The sequence below is a fragment of the Perna viridis genome, chromosome 10, assembly GCF_037379345.1.
Source record: "Perna viridis isolate PV_CMFRI_1.1 ecotype Kerala chromosome 10, ASM3737934v1, whole genome shotgun sequence".
NCBI lineage: Eukaryota > Metazoa > Mollusca > Bivalvia > Mytilida > Mytilidae > Perna > Perna viridis.
In genome coordinates, this window is record NC_142454.1 from 5,015,903 (window position 1) to 5,030,135 (window position 14,233).

General features: G+C 48.6%; 1 protein-coding gene across 6 annotated transcripts in view; it reads right to left on the reverse strand.

Moving 5' to 3' along the window:
- LOC148604245 (uncharacterized) overlaps nt 1-14,233 on the reverse strand; it is a 30,170-nt gene that overhangs the window by 1,846 nt on the left and 14,091 nt on the right. For all 6 annotated transcript variants that reach the window (XM_088549987.1, XM_088549991.1, XM_088549989.1 and 3 more), the window contains one exon: nt 2,775-2,915. In XM_088549987.1, the coding sequence (XP_088406113.1) occupies nt 2,775-2,915 (141 nt within the window). The remainder of the gene's footprint in view (nt 1-2,774; nt 2,916-14,233) is intronic.

Sequence of the window (14,233 nt, forward strand, 5' to 3'; positions counted from 1 at the left end):
CTCGTATCTTGATCTACACTTAGAAATCGACGAAACAGGAAATCTATTACCAACTTTTACGACAACCGTGAGCACTTTTCCTTCAGAATTATCAACTTTCCTTACATCTGTGGCAACATCCCTATGACACGTTGAACAAATCAGTTTTCATGGCGCAGATGGATACACCGTAACGATCCACGGCCATAAAATTGTCGTAGTGATAACTTCAATCTTGTAGCAACATAACCCTGTCCCAGAAGCCTATTTGTTAGAATCCTAGCGCGATACAGAAAGTCTGCGTCGTCTTGGCAAGCTCTGGCATAACATATGAGTTGTGATATGAACACTCCATACGTAGGTGTTGAAGGGATGTTGCCAGAGATGAAAGGATTTTGTATGTATGTTGTTTGTATGGAATTTTGTGGAGTTTAGGAATCCAGTGCATAGACGGTAATTCACAATCATCGTCATTGGTAGAGAGACCAAACGAGGATAGCACAGATTTATGGTTTTCCACAATTTCTTCTTTGGAGAGTGTGGTAGCAGTATAGGTTTTATCACTGCTATTGTTTTATACGTCTACCTCTGATAATAAACATTGGATGTAAAACGTTTTGCAGACAAAAACAATGTTGTTTTGGGCTTTGTCGGCTGGTACGACAACATATTTGTCATGTATAATAGACAATGTTTTGCTACATCATAGTCCTTAAAAATTGATGTAGCATTGGCACTCATTGACCTACTTTAAACTTTCATTCGTTTCAAAATTAAGGACCTCGCGGCCTTTAACCACTCTGACAGAGAATCAATGTCATCTTCTCGTTTAATCTATTTTCCAAAATAGACGAATCTATTCGTTCATTTACGAATAGGGATTCACATTTTTTGCAGCGAAACTATCTCTTTGAAGATTACAATCCGCTTGTTCATATATATAGATTTTTCTTCAAAATGATTTTTGTGGGTTACATATAGATTTTGGGAGATTTAATTCCCAAGAAAGGGTAAATGAAAGCGAATTTAATCTAGATCACGTTTTATCTAGATGATTCGTTTACTAATGTTCAATTCACAGTGGAAGGGTTCCGCTTATGGAGAAAAAGCAGAACTGCTCATGGCGGTGGACTAGCCGTATATGTAAGGGCAGATTTACCATGTGACAGAAAGAATAATTTAGATTTCAAAATCATATTTTGTAGCAATAGAAATCCATATTGGAAATCACAAATAGCTCATCGGTGGTGTATATTGGCCACAGGCAATAAAAGAAAATGCCGATCTGCCGATCAAAATGACAATTTTATGTTCATAGGTGATATGAATTATGCTATATTAGGATATGATAAAATAATTTCTTTAGCATCTGTGTGTGCTATTCTTGATGTGCATAATTAAGTTAAGGAACCAACATGTTATACAAAAAATGCAAGCCCAAGTCTCAACGACGTTATATTGTCTAATTCCCCAAATCATTGTATGAATGTTTTGAGTTTTATTTGTGGTTTGAGTGACATGCACAACATAACCATAATAAAATTCAGGAGTAATGTTGAACCAAGAAAACATGCTACTAAAAATTACTTAAGTTTTACAAATTTCTCAGAAGAAAATTTTTTAACTGATCTGAAGAATGCAAATTTTAAGTCTTAACTCGGAAAGTAATGTTAACATATAAACATTTTAATCAGTTTTTTACTGAAATAGTGGACAAACATGCCTCTATGAAAAGTAGAAAGGCAAAAGCAAGACTTGCCCCTTTCATGAATAATAAGCAGAGAAAAGCAGTATAAAAGAAAAAAATGATGCACACAAAAATTGGGAAAATTATAGACAACAGAGGAACGTAGTTAAGAAAATTAAGAAATCACCCATAACTTTTTTTTTCAAAAGGTGTATCGGTGGCCCTAGGTAGCGAAACTTCTTGCCAACAATCAAACATTTCTTCAGTAATAAAGGTAATATCAGTAACAAAGACATAATAATGTATGAAATGATCAATTCATTAATGACGAAGCACAGAATTTAACAACTTCTTCATAAATGTGGCATAGGATATGGAAGTAGATTTACCTATCAATAAAGAAGAACACCCAAGCATAACAAAAATAAATGAAAATTTACAAAATATTGAATCGTTAAAATTTGGAGAAATTAAGTGTAGTTTTGTAGAAAAACGAATAGAGCTAATATTAAGAAAGCAACAGGCAAAGATGGTATATCCCCAAAATTTCTAAAACTTGCGAAACCAGCCATTGCTCAACCTATCACAAATTTGATATACAAAAGTTAAACAACTTCTAAATTTCCAGAAAAAATAAAAGAAGGCCATGCTATAAGAAATATAATGCTCTAGATGAGTCTAATTGTAGACCTGTAAGTATTCTTTCGTATATTTCCATTTTTTAAGGTCATAGGTGTGCAATTGACTGAATTGACGAAAAAGTGGAAGACTGAAAAAAAAGCCTTGACTGATAATAGATTTATATCTACAGACACAAGGGTGAATTCTAGCGTCGGTATTATTCAATATCTTTCTAAATGATATTTTCTATTTTGTTCAGGATTCTTCACTCTACAACTACGCTGATGACAATACTCTTTCTTATGCTGGATACAATTTCGATGAAGTAAAACAATCGATTTTTTGTTTTTGTTTTTGTTATTGTTTTTGTTATCTTTTTTAGCATAAAAGATCTTTAAAGATTTCACAATCCTTTGAAATCCTTGCTTTTCTTAAATACACGATGTAAAGCAACGAACATCCTTAACATTGAATAGACAAATCATACCATGAGTTATATTGTCTTTATCTGTATATGTTCCGGTAGCTTCTCTTTTGGCTGAAGTCGTGTTGTTGAATGGAGATGTCGGCCTTGGCGAAGTATGTATTGTCGTTGTCGATTTGGATGGTGAGTCGATGACCAAAGAACCTTGATAGTAAAATTTAATACAAGTCATTTAAACTGAATTTCGCATATATTGACAAAAATAGAAAATGTATTACAAATGAAACATAACTTAAAAAAAAAAATCTACGATTTTAATTATAATGTCCCGCCAAAAATACTTAAACTTTACTTAACACGACAATCGATCCAGGATCCCATATTTTGGTAACAAATTATCTATTAAGGCTTGTGATGCAGAAAGGACGTCGGTTCAAGTAATACCTTCCATTTACAAGTGCTTGTGCGTGTACAATAGTAGTATCAAAAGGTCGATTCTGCCGCACTTGCCATTTTCAAGGGGAAATCCTGCATAGGACCCCCGACCCCGACGGCCAAATGCAAACGGACGGCATTCCTATTGAGTATAGGGTAAATACAAGAATTATGTCTTTCGTACACAATGGATTCGTTGACATTCCCACAGATGGGGATGACTTCATCAGCGAAGACGCCTTCCAGGAGAAGCTGCAGGATCAGAATCAGGAAGCACTCAAATGGAAGGACTTACCAAGCGGTGTGATCTTTAAGATCTTGGAGTGGTAGAAGTGGATGGAAAATTCGGCAAAAGTAGAATCCTCACCCTGAAGGATCGAGACGGAGAGACCATCAGGATATGGGCCTGCCCCACGCTCAACAAAGAGAAGGGTCCTTTGCAAGGAGCACTAGATTCAAGGTGAGCAAGAAATCTCAGCAGCAGTACCTCTCCTATGATCTGGTGAGGAAGTAATAAAAAATAATCGAGGGCTATGGGTAAGGGATTCGAAATTTCCCAATCCAAATTACTGGATTCGGAAATTTTTTTTTTTGGTCACTTGGAACTTTGATCTGGAGGTTTCTGGAATAAGCGTGGGGAGCGAGGCGTAGCCGAGCAAGGCGCGCGTTGGAAGAATCCTCCCTATGGCGCATGCGCAGTAAGGTCTTCACTGAAAGTGGTGGCCGTAGAAGGTTTTCGCAGCTGCTGCTTTTCGTCGTAGTAGAAGCTAAGACATTCCATAACCCCTGTAAATTCAGATTCATCGATATCATCATCCTCCAGGCCTTTGCTCACTGCATCTTCGATCTTGGATTGGTAGGATCTGACGATGCGCACGGTATCGTCATGCTTTTTACGCTTTTGGCGGATGCGCTTGGCTAGCACCGCCAACCCCGTCATCGTGATGGAATTCACGACGGTAAGTGAGCTCAACGGAATGCATGCCACGGCGCCTATCCCCGTTGCGGCGGTGCTGAGTGTGCCAGTGGTGCAAACTACGCTGAATACTGCCCAGGTACCCAGAGCAAAAGACACCGCTTTTTTTCCACTCGTTTATAGTTCCTCGACAGTCGAGCATACTTATGCTTTTCGGATTCAAGCTCTTTCTCGATCGACTCGCTTCTAGCTTCTCGGTAGGATTGCTTCCCCGTCTACGTCGTCCATTTATCTATATCTAGGGGAGCATGCCCAAGATGGGGATGCTTTTGAAGGGGCTATTGTGACCAAGGATCAGTCCACTTCCGTCGTAGATCTGACGTCCGCTCTTCAAGTATAGCCCATCACCGTATGTATTGGGCAAAGTGCCTGGACTCAAATACAGACCACGACCACGAGGTTTCACGCAGCATACTTTCCCACCCTTCTTGAGATATAATCCGGATCCCACAGCCTTCTGGATGGCTGCATTACCCAAACCGCTCAATGCACCCACGCCAAAAGCAGATAGCACGGTTTTGGCCAGCATGGGTAGCGCAGCAGAGGCAAGACCTGCTAGCATGGGGAGGAATCCACCTTTTTTCTGCATATTATGCCTCACCTGCTTCGAACTCATCTCCAAGACGATACCACCCTTCCCACTCAGCAAGAGCTTGGTGATGCGCTGGATCTGGCGGTGAGTGAGGAGCATCTTATGCTCACCGGATAGGTTTGCATGCAGCAATCGGACGCTGACGGGGCAACCCTTCTTTGCCGCACGCTGGATCTTCTCCGCCTGACCTTTCGTCAAGTTGAGACCGTACTCTTGATAATCCATTTATTTATACCTCGCGCAGATGGAAGCGGATAGTGAGATTCTCTCCTTGCAGATCGATGGGGCGGCCGTCTTGATCGGTCAGATACGGCTGCATGCGGTCGTTGGTCCTCAGGGTCACGGGTAAGTAGACGAGATTCTTGGGGGTCTGGATGATCTTCATACCCGGATCGACAGCGGGAAAGAAGCTATAGATGGTGGACTGCTGCGTGCCGTTGACGTAGCTTCCGTGGATGATATCCTATTCACCAGGATGCTATTGATGCTGATGATATTGACGATATTCTCACCCTCCGCGTAGCCGTTGGTGCTTCGGTCGAATCCAAGCACCGTACTGATGCTATTGGGCACGTCGAAATCCACTCGATAATTTCTGGCGAGGGTGAGGGTTGCTCTCTGCGTCGCACGATTGGCATCGAGAAGGACCTTAGCCTTGTGCCTATGCAGCCTCAGTTGCCGCTGGATCTCATCGTTGATGTCGTCGATGCCGTAAGAGCCGGTGCTCAGCTCGACGGAAAACCAGTTAGCCCCGTCATCGGGAGAGTAGCGGAAGGAATTATTACCTGCATGAATATTGGGGATGGAGTAGTAGGTCTCCAGATTCACTAGGGCCATCTCGTAAGATTTCTCCTCGCGCAATTGGAGGGGTGGATTGAGGCGGGTCAAGATCTGGCTATCGTTCCTAGAGACGATGAAGGAGAACCCATGCTTGGTGAAGCGTCCATTTATCTATCCCTCCTCAGAAGACGACGCTCATCTTCTGACCGTCGGATTCGAATTGGAGGATTTGATCGGAGATGACCAGGGCGAAGGCTTGGGTATTGGCAGGGACGTTGCGCTCGAAATCGGCTAGGATCTGGATATCCACCGTCGACTCTTTCAACCGCTCGGACTGATGGCTGACGTCGATGACGAATAGGGGATAGAGATCGATGAAGTCGGGGATTGATACCACCATTGTTCAGCAGACTTTCCATGCTGTAGAACTTCTTGCGGAATTCGGCGGCCTCCTTATAGATCCTGCACTGGGTGAAGCCGGCATTGAAATCCACGGCAGGATATCGCTCCGCATTGAGGTCGCGTGGATATTTCGCAATCGACAGTGGTCGAAGACGTCGGCATTATTCAGCTGGTTATTACCCCTATCGGTCTGGAAGGCGACGATGATCTATCGCGGTTTCTCACGTCCGCTTTAAGCGGCCAGACGCCAGTGGAATTGTGAGGTTTGGGGCACGGCGATGGAGTCGCACTGCCTCATGCGAAATCCGCAATCGATCTTGGTCTTGCTCTGGATGGTCTTATAGAGCCGCAGCTTCTTTTCGTCGGAGGAGATGACGTGGGGGACGAACCAGGAGACCTTGCTCAGGATTACCTTGGCCACATCGTTGACGGCGGCAGCTCGGAGGATGGCATTTGCATCCGAATCGCGCACCAGGGAGAGTTCGTGCTTGAATCCATAGACGATCTTATCGTAGTCCTCGGCAAAGCCAAAGATGTGCTTGAGCGGGATGGAGAAGAAGGATCCCTTATTGGCTGGCTTGGTGATGATATGCCCGTGGCGTGCTGTGAATCAAACGTTATCTGCCTCAGCATCGGCCGTGGAGTCTTTGAACCATAGCTGGTTGAGGCCTAGCGATCTGGAGAAGTCGTCGGGGTACGTCAGCATACCCAGCATGGTGGTGGTAACGCCGGGATCGTTGAGGTGCTCGAGCTACTGCCCGGAAAGTCGGTAGCTGATGCTACGAAATAGATACATGGCGCCGTTATGGACGAGCGATACCAGATCACCGTCGGAATACGCGGTGCTATCATTCTTCTAAGTCGGCCTTCGATCAAGAGATAGCTTTCGGCGGGTTGGAGGAAGAGATCTTGAGTCTCGATATTGATGCGAATCTCTGCACCGGCATTATTCAGCTGCGCCCCGGCTTGAGGTTCGTATTCGTTAAACCTGATATTCCTGGAGACTTTCGTCGAAAGTCAATCCTTCGGTGATAGTGAGCATATCGGCCATCATATATTTATCTATAGCGCTTGACGAAGTCATGGATGGTGGCGATGCCCCCAACCGAGATGAGATTATTGAGACGGACCTGCTGCTGTGAGGTCCTCTTGACCTTGGAGGATGGTGCTTGGGGAGCATTTTTCTTGCGAGTCACTCGATAGACGACGTGGTCAACGGCCTTTACCGCACCTTTCTCCACACCTTTCAGGGCTGCATTGGAAGCGGCACTCAATGCCTTGCTACCCAACGTCTTGGCGGTGGAGGAGGTAAGCACCCGTCCGGCAAGATTGGCGATGGTATCGAAAAGGCCTCGTCCGCCGACGACATATCTCCGGCGATAACCGTGATTCACTACTAAAGGCATCGTAAATTTATTTAGAGGAGCTTCCGATGCAGCTTCTCGTACTCATCCCTGCTGATATGACCGGACTTCCTCATGGCGTCGAGGATGGCCACGATTTCGTTGCGCACCCCATTATTTCCAGCCTGGTAGGCGGCGGTGCAAAGATCGAGACGATCCAGCAGCTGGTCGAAGCATTTGGGGAGGAAGACGGTCAGCACCCCGCTGCCATACTTATCTTGCTTATAAAGGTAGGATACGATCTCCTTCCATTCGCGGCTTCTGTTGGCCTTTGGGGTCCTCGATAGGACGGAGTTTCCTTGATACATGGCACCCGACGCTCGAAGGATATCACCACAGGTATTCAGGTCTTCCACGTCGAAATCTTTGGGATGCTTCAGGACCATAAGCTCCCACAGGCCGGGGCTACCCTTATAGCGCTCGGCATCGATGTAGATATCGTCTCCATCGAAGGTGACGGGCAGACTCACGATCATGATGGAGCCGTCTTCTACTCGCAATCCGAAAGTATGGTCGGCCTGTGGAGTCATACTGAGCTGAAGATAGTGCGTCGCTCGCGGACCTAGGTTGGTTTTCAATGCTTGCTCGATAGCTAGTGGGTCGTCGTCGTCCTCAGCGGTAGAGGTAGGAGGGGGAAGGGCAGGTACCGGGGCGGGTAGAGCGAGTGGGATATCATCGATCTTTTTGGTGAGCTGGGAGGCAGTCTCCTTTTGCGTCTCGACCACGGGCTTGAATATCTTTGAGAGGTCGCAGCTGACTCCGATCTTATCTAGGCGACGCTGTATATCGCTAGCCTGGATGCTACGCTTGGTCTCCTGCAAGTCCCTAGCAAGCGCCTCACGCTGCTTGGGATCGGTGATCTTGATAAACGTCATTTATTTATAGCTTCACCATCGCCCCTAAGCGTTGGATCGAACGCCCCATAGCGTTTGATCGAACGTCCCATAGCGTTGGATCAATCATTCTTCCATGCTTTTTGCCTCCTGCCTCAGCGGGATGCAAAAACCGTGGATTCCCGAAGTGATGGCGGATCCTACGCACTTTCCATGCATTTGGAGGAGCAGAAAGGCTCGTGGCCGATCCTCCTCTGGGCTTTGCGGAGATCGTACTCTCCCACAATCCTCACTTTTACGCCAGACCAGAGGGTGGCAAATTTGGGTATATATATAATCTCGTGGATACGGTGCAACACCTTACCGCGGGCAATCTTAGCGCTGCACCGATAGCATACCTCGGGGAAAAGCTTCGAATGCCTCTTGCACTTATCACTGCCCGATATGGTGGGATACGTGCACTGATGGCCGCGGACGGTCTTGATGCAGCACGGGGGTCCGGGCGGCTGCTTAGGTTTGCGGCGGGAGTGAGAATTATAGGTCCTTCCTTCGAAATCCTGATCATCGATGCGGCGAGCGTACCTTTCAGCTCCACATCTACTGCAGCAATACCCCGGGATATCACCATTAATAAGCACGCGCTCCCACCGGTGCATGCATTCAGGGGGTGGTCGTGGGAGGTTGGGGGCATTCTCCCGATCTAAATCCCGTTGATTCTCCAGGAAAAATTCCTGCAAGTGATCCATTTTTTATCTTAGACTCGATAAAAATCGTCTAGATTGCATCGATATTTCCCAGCCGTCTTGGGGCCTGTGAGATCGATGGTCATAAATCCGTGAGGCTTGGCCCAGCAGTGATCGCATAGGGCATCGAATTGAGCCGGGGTGAGATCGCCGCAATGGTCCCGGCGAATATGATCGCGATTTTTGGCATCCTGTCAAAGAGGCAGATGAAGTTGGCATTCTCCCGGATCGATTGCCGCGGGAGCTTGAAGTAATTTTGGCAGAGGTAGAAGCAGTCCACGTTATTATGGCGACCGCGCACGTAGTAGTCTTCGCACTTGCTCTGCTTGCTCAGCATCAAGTCGTCGAAGACCATGAGGTTCTTGCGGGTGGGATCGAGCTCTCGAGGATCCGGCACATCGCTCGCCTGCTCAAAGAAGAAAGGTTCGATACCGCTAGGCTTGGTCGGCGGCTTCATCATCTGCACCACGTCGATCAAAGAGTGGGGGTAGCGATCCTTAATGGAGAGAAGGTCGCGGATATCGTCTTTCGAAAACCCCTTTCCCAGCGCCTGCCGCAGTAGCTGGTAGATGGGCTGGTGGAGCGATCTACCGAAGACGTGGAGGCGATCGTAGTCAAGCCATCCATCGCGCAGGAGGAGGTTATTCAGCAGCGTCGTCTTGCCACAGTCCGACTTCCCGATGATCAGACCTCGGATGGATCGCTGCGGGAGGAGAAAGTGGTTATGCCGACGACTCGCGGTGAGTTCATCGTAGGTAAGGTCTTCAACGTCCATTTATCTATATAAAATGGGAATGTATTGCTTGAAGTGCAAGCGGCCGACCGAGACAGAAAGTCGCTATGAGACCACCAGCAATGGGAGGCGGCGAAGGGGTGGGCTATGCGCCGTATGCGGGGCTAGGAAGTCTCAGTTCCTCCGAGGGAGCGAGGGTGCGGTGCTCGTAAATAAGATGATCAACCATCTGCCCGTGGAGGTGCATCTGTCGGGGCATAATTTTACAGGGCCGGGCACCCAGCTCCATAAGTGTCTAAATGCAGATGGCACCCCCAAGGTTTGGTCGAAGCCCATTAATCGGGTGGATCAGGCTGCTTATCGGCACGTTCTCTGCTATGCCAAGCATAAGGATACTGCCGCTCGCAATTCCATCTGCGATAAGGCCATGCTAGCCTCACTGGACGCCATTCCCAATCCTACCGTCCGGGAGCGCATGCACCGCAGCATCGTCAAGCCCATCATCGGCACCAAAGCACGATTTGGGCTGGGAGTGCGGAAAAAAAAGTACAATGGTCGGACGAACTAGCCGAAGAGCTGCATAAGCCAGTCCGACGCAAATTTCAGAAGCGTCGCGTGGCGGTAGGTGGGGTGGACGAGACCTGGGCTGCCGATCTCGTGGATATGAGCGCCTTCTCCCGCGATAACCGAGGCTTCAAGTATCTCCTGAGCATCATCGACGTCTTTTCAAAGTACGGCTGGTTGGTACCGCTCAAGGATAAGAAAGGCGCCACGATACGAGATGCCTTCCGGACCGTCTTCAAGGATCGCACGCCCGAGAAGCTATGGACCGATAAGGGCACGGAATTTTACAATCGTGAGGTGAAGGACCTGCTCCGGAAGCACGACGTCGATCTCTACTCCACCGAGAACGAGGAAAAATCGAGAGTGGTGGAGCGCTGGAATCGTACCATGAAGGAAAAGATGTTCAAATACTTCTCGGCCAATTCCACGCGGGCCTACCTTCCCGTCCTGGACAATCTCGTCCGCCAGTATAATACCACCAAGCATCGATCCATCAAGATGACACCTACCGCCGCCAGCCAGAAAGAGCACGAGTCCAAGGTCTTCTAGAATCTCTACGGGGACCTCCCACCCATGCAGCCTCAGCGATTCAACGTCGGCAATAAGGTCCGGATCACCAGGAAGAAGGGCATCTTCGAGAAGGGATATACTCCGCGCTGGACGAAGTCTTCACCATCGCCCAGACCCTAGCGACGCAGCCGCCCACCTATCGTCTCAAAGACTATGAGGGTGAGGAAATCAAGGGATCCTTTTATGAGCCCGAGCTCCAGCACACCGACCAGGATATCTATTGCCTCGAAAAAGTCTTGCGACGACGGACCCGAGGAGGGATGAAGGAAATCTACGTCAAGTGGAGAGGCTACCCCAACGAATTCAATTCCTGGATCAAGGAGTCCGACTTGCAATGATCCCCAGCAGGCTTTCCGGTTTCGATCAAAGGAGATCTTTACGCTTTACGCATGCTTCAGTTCGACGAAGAGCCTTAATGCGTCTAGATCCTCTTTCAAGCGGTCGTAAAGTGCTTTTGTGATGGGCTCGTTATCAGTCCGGGGGAGTGGGAGATTTAGCAGGTGATACTTTTGCATGTCTAGATCCGAATTCACCTTGCCGTGTCTGACTTATCGACTTTGGCCATCAGCTTTTTCGTCAGGGGTTTGATCGATGCGTCATACTCCTTTTGCATCTGCTTAATCTCCGAATCTAGCTCATCGATGTCTTTCATGCTGTCTTTCAATTGTTGGCTGACCCATCGCTTCGTCACGGCGTCCGAGCTGTCTCGGGGCAAACCGAGGCTAGTGATCCGATTATCGTTCATATTGAGACCCTGAAGCATCCGCCAGACGGGCATGCGCTTTCTCGAGTAAGATCCAAACTTATCCATTTATCTATAGTCCGAAGACGATCTGCTCAAGCGTCCGACCTTCCGATAAGAGCTTCAGGACGTGCAGGCAAAAATGTCCGCAGACCACGTCGCCGCGCCGCTGGAGCTCATCGGTATTATATCGAATTTCCGGCCGCAGATAGTCGACCATCTCGTCCGGTGGAGGCAGGCCGTAAGGGTCAAAATAGACTTTGAATCCTCCGCGCTTATGCCAGCATGTCCAGCGCGTGCCCTGACCATGACGATCGTCGTGATTCAGAATGCCGCACTAGATAGGATGGGGGTTGGGTGGTAGGGCATCGCGCACGAATATTCCTCTGAATCGAGGGATGTCTAGGGCCGTGGCAGCTTCTTCCAGCTATACGTTGGAGAAGGGCTTGTGGGGGAGGAGGATACCGTGCACTCGTATGCTGCTCATTTATCTAGGTATGGCCATCCGCATCCGTCAGAGTCGGCTAAGTATGGGATGGGCATCCTCACCCGTGAGTGATTCGATAGTGTCCGTGGGCGAGGGTGCTGATGCCGTCGGGGAGGATGTGGCGCTTATCGTCCTTGGCTGAGAGAGCAATCTTGTTGATCTCCTCGGCGTAGATCTGATGGAGATGGCTGCGAAGGATGCTCATCGGTCGGTGGATCTCCTGCTGAGTCTCAAGGCATCGCTTGTAATCCTCGAAGGCGATGCTACGCTTGATGACGCTCTTGGTGACTCCCTTCGCCTTCTTGGTGGTCTGACCGTCATCCATCTTGAAGGCGTATAGCTTCGCCCGGAGCCCCACGAATTCGGTCATGATCTTACCGCCGCATTCGTCCTTGAACATCCCGATGACCTTCTTATTCACGCCGGTGGGGATGTTGGAGGGATGCTCGGCCGGGTAGTTGGACGTATCGAATTTTTCCTGCACGTGCGGTGCGATATCCTTGTAGAAGTCGGCGGTCTGGATCTCATAGGCCACGCTATCGGTGTCGGTGAAAAGTAGTCGGGCACGATCACCGTACATCTCCTTCACGAATCCGTAGTGGAAGTCGTACATAAGAAGCTTCGAGATGTCCAATATGCACGCCCCCAGGTAGACGGGCTTATCGAACTTCAGCTTGGTCTTCTTCATATGAAAGGCTACTAGATTCTCGGTGAATACGACGCGACGATCGAAATTGGGCTTGGCCACTAGCTTCAGGGCCTGCTTCTCGGTGGTGACCAGCCTGACGTCGACGCGCTTCCGGATATTCTCCATGGTCTTGCCGAAGACCGAATTATTCAAGAGCTTGAGGAAGTCCTTCTCGGAGTCGGTCTTGGCCCGGGCGCGAAGAGTGGTATTCAGATCGATGTATTTCTTGAGCCATGGAGATTGGCTGAATCCGATGATGCGATGGACTTTGGTGAGCTTCATCCCCCTCTCCAGATACATCTTGAGATTTTGATAGTGAAGGGTATATTTCTCACGCTTGCCCAGGTGAGACACGAGCTTGTGCACTTTGCCGATCTCCACGTTCTCGGGCGCGAGAGGGTAGTCTTTGTGGGCGTCGTTAAGATCTTGAGGATATTCCAGATCGCATTCCACCATGGCGCCGTACTCGTGGTCCTCGGGATATTCCAGGATCTTCTCGATCTCCTCCGGCTCCATCCACTCGAAGTCTCCCGTGGGAAGGGACTGCGCCATCGCTCACCCGTAGAGATTGTTGGCGTCGAGGTAGGTCAGATACTTGGTGGGCTGGGAGGCGTCATACGTGGTCATGTAGGGGTTGTTGGCCTTGCCGTAGCGGTGGGAGATCATGGCGACACCCCGTCTAGTTGCCCTCTCGAACATCATCAACATGTCCGGATCGGAGAGCAGCTCCAATCTCACCTCCGTGGTTTTGAGGGCGGCGTCGTAGGATAGCCCGGGGGATGTGAAGTAGTGGGCGGGATCGAGTCCGCAGTGGGTCAAGCAGATATCCCTGAAATCCTCAAAGATATCGGTCAGCAGCAGCACGTCAGTCTCGAGATAGAGGTCGTGATAATCGCGTATGTTTTTGCACCCGAAGGTCTCCCAGACCCTCTGAGCGTGTGCGTAATCCTCATCACTGATATGCTCTCCGGAGAGCGTACTGAAGAAGGCTTCTTTGGTTGGGAGCTGAGTATCTTCCAGCTTGGCCGGTCCATCCATATGATCGTAGGGAAATACCCCCTTCCGAATCATTAGCTCGTGGCGATCGCCGAATCTAGCCTTCACGGTCGCGAATTGGTCGGGGGTGAGATTTTTAGCTAGGGTATCCAGGCTGTTGAGCATAAACCTGCATGAATCGACGAATCTCATCTCCAGATCGTCCACCTGCTTGGAGAAGCTGATATACTTCTCGTCGGTATTAGGGATGCAGTTGATCTTACCCTCGGTGTGGCCAAGCTCCTTGACGAAGATATGGGCGTCGTATCCGCTCAAATTGTGGAAGAAGATGGGGACGTGCTTCGGAAGCTGGAAATCCAGATTGCACCGGTTGTACGCTGCGCCGCGATATTTCCCGGTGAGATGGTCGTGATCCCAGACCTTATCCCCTCTCAATGCATCGCCACAGATGTGGCAGTGCGTGCTTGCTTCGAAGCTCGCCTTATCGTTGTCAGTCATCTCCATGGGCTTATTCTCCTTGTATAGTTTGGAGATGGCGCACACTTCTTCCTCTACGCATTGCACAAATTTCTTGGCCG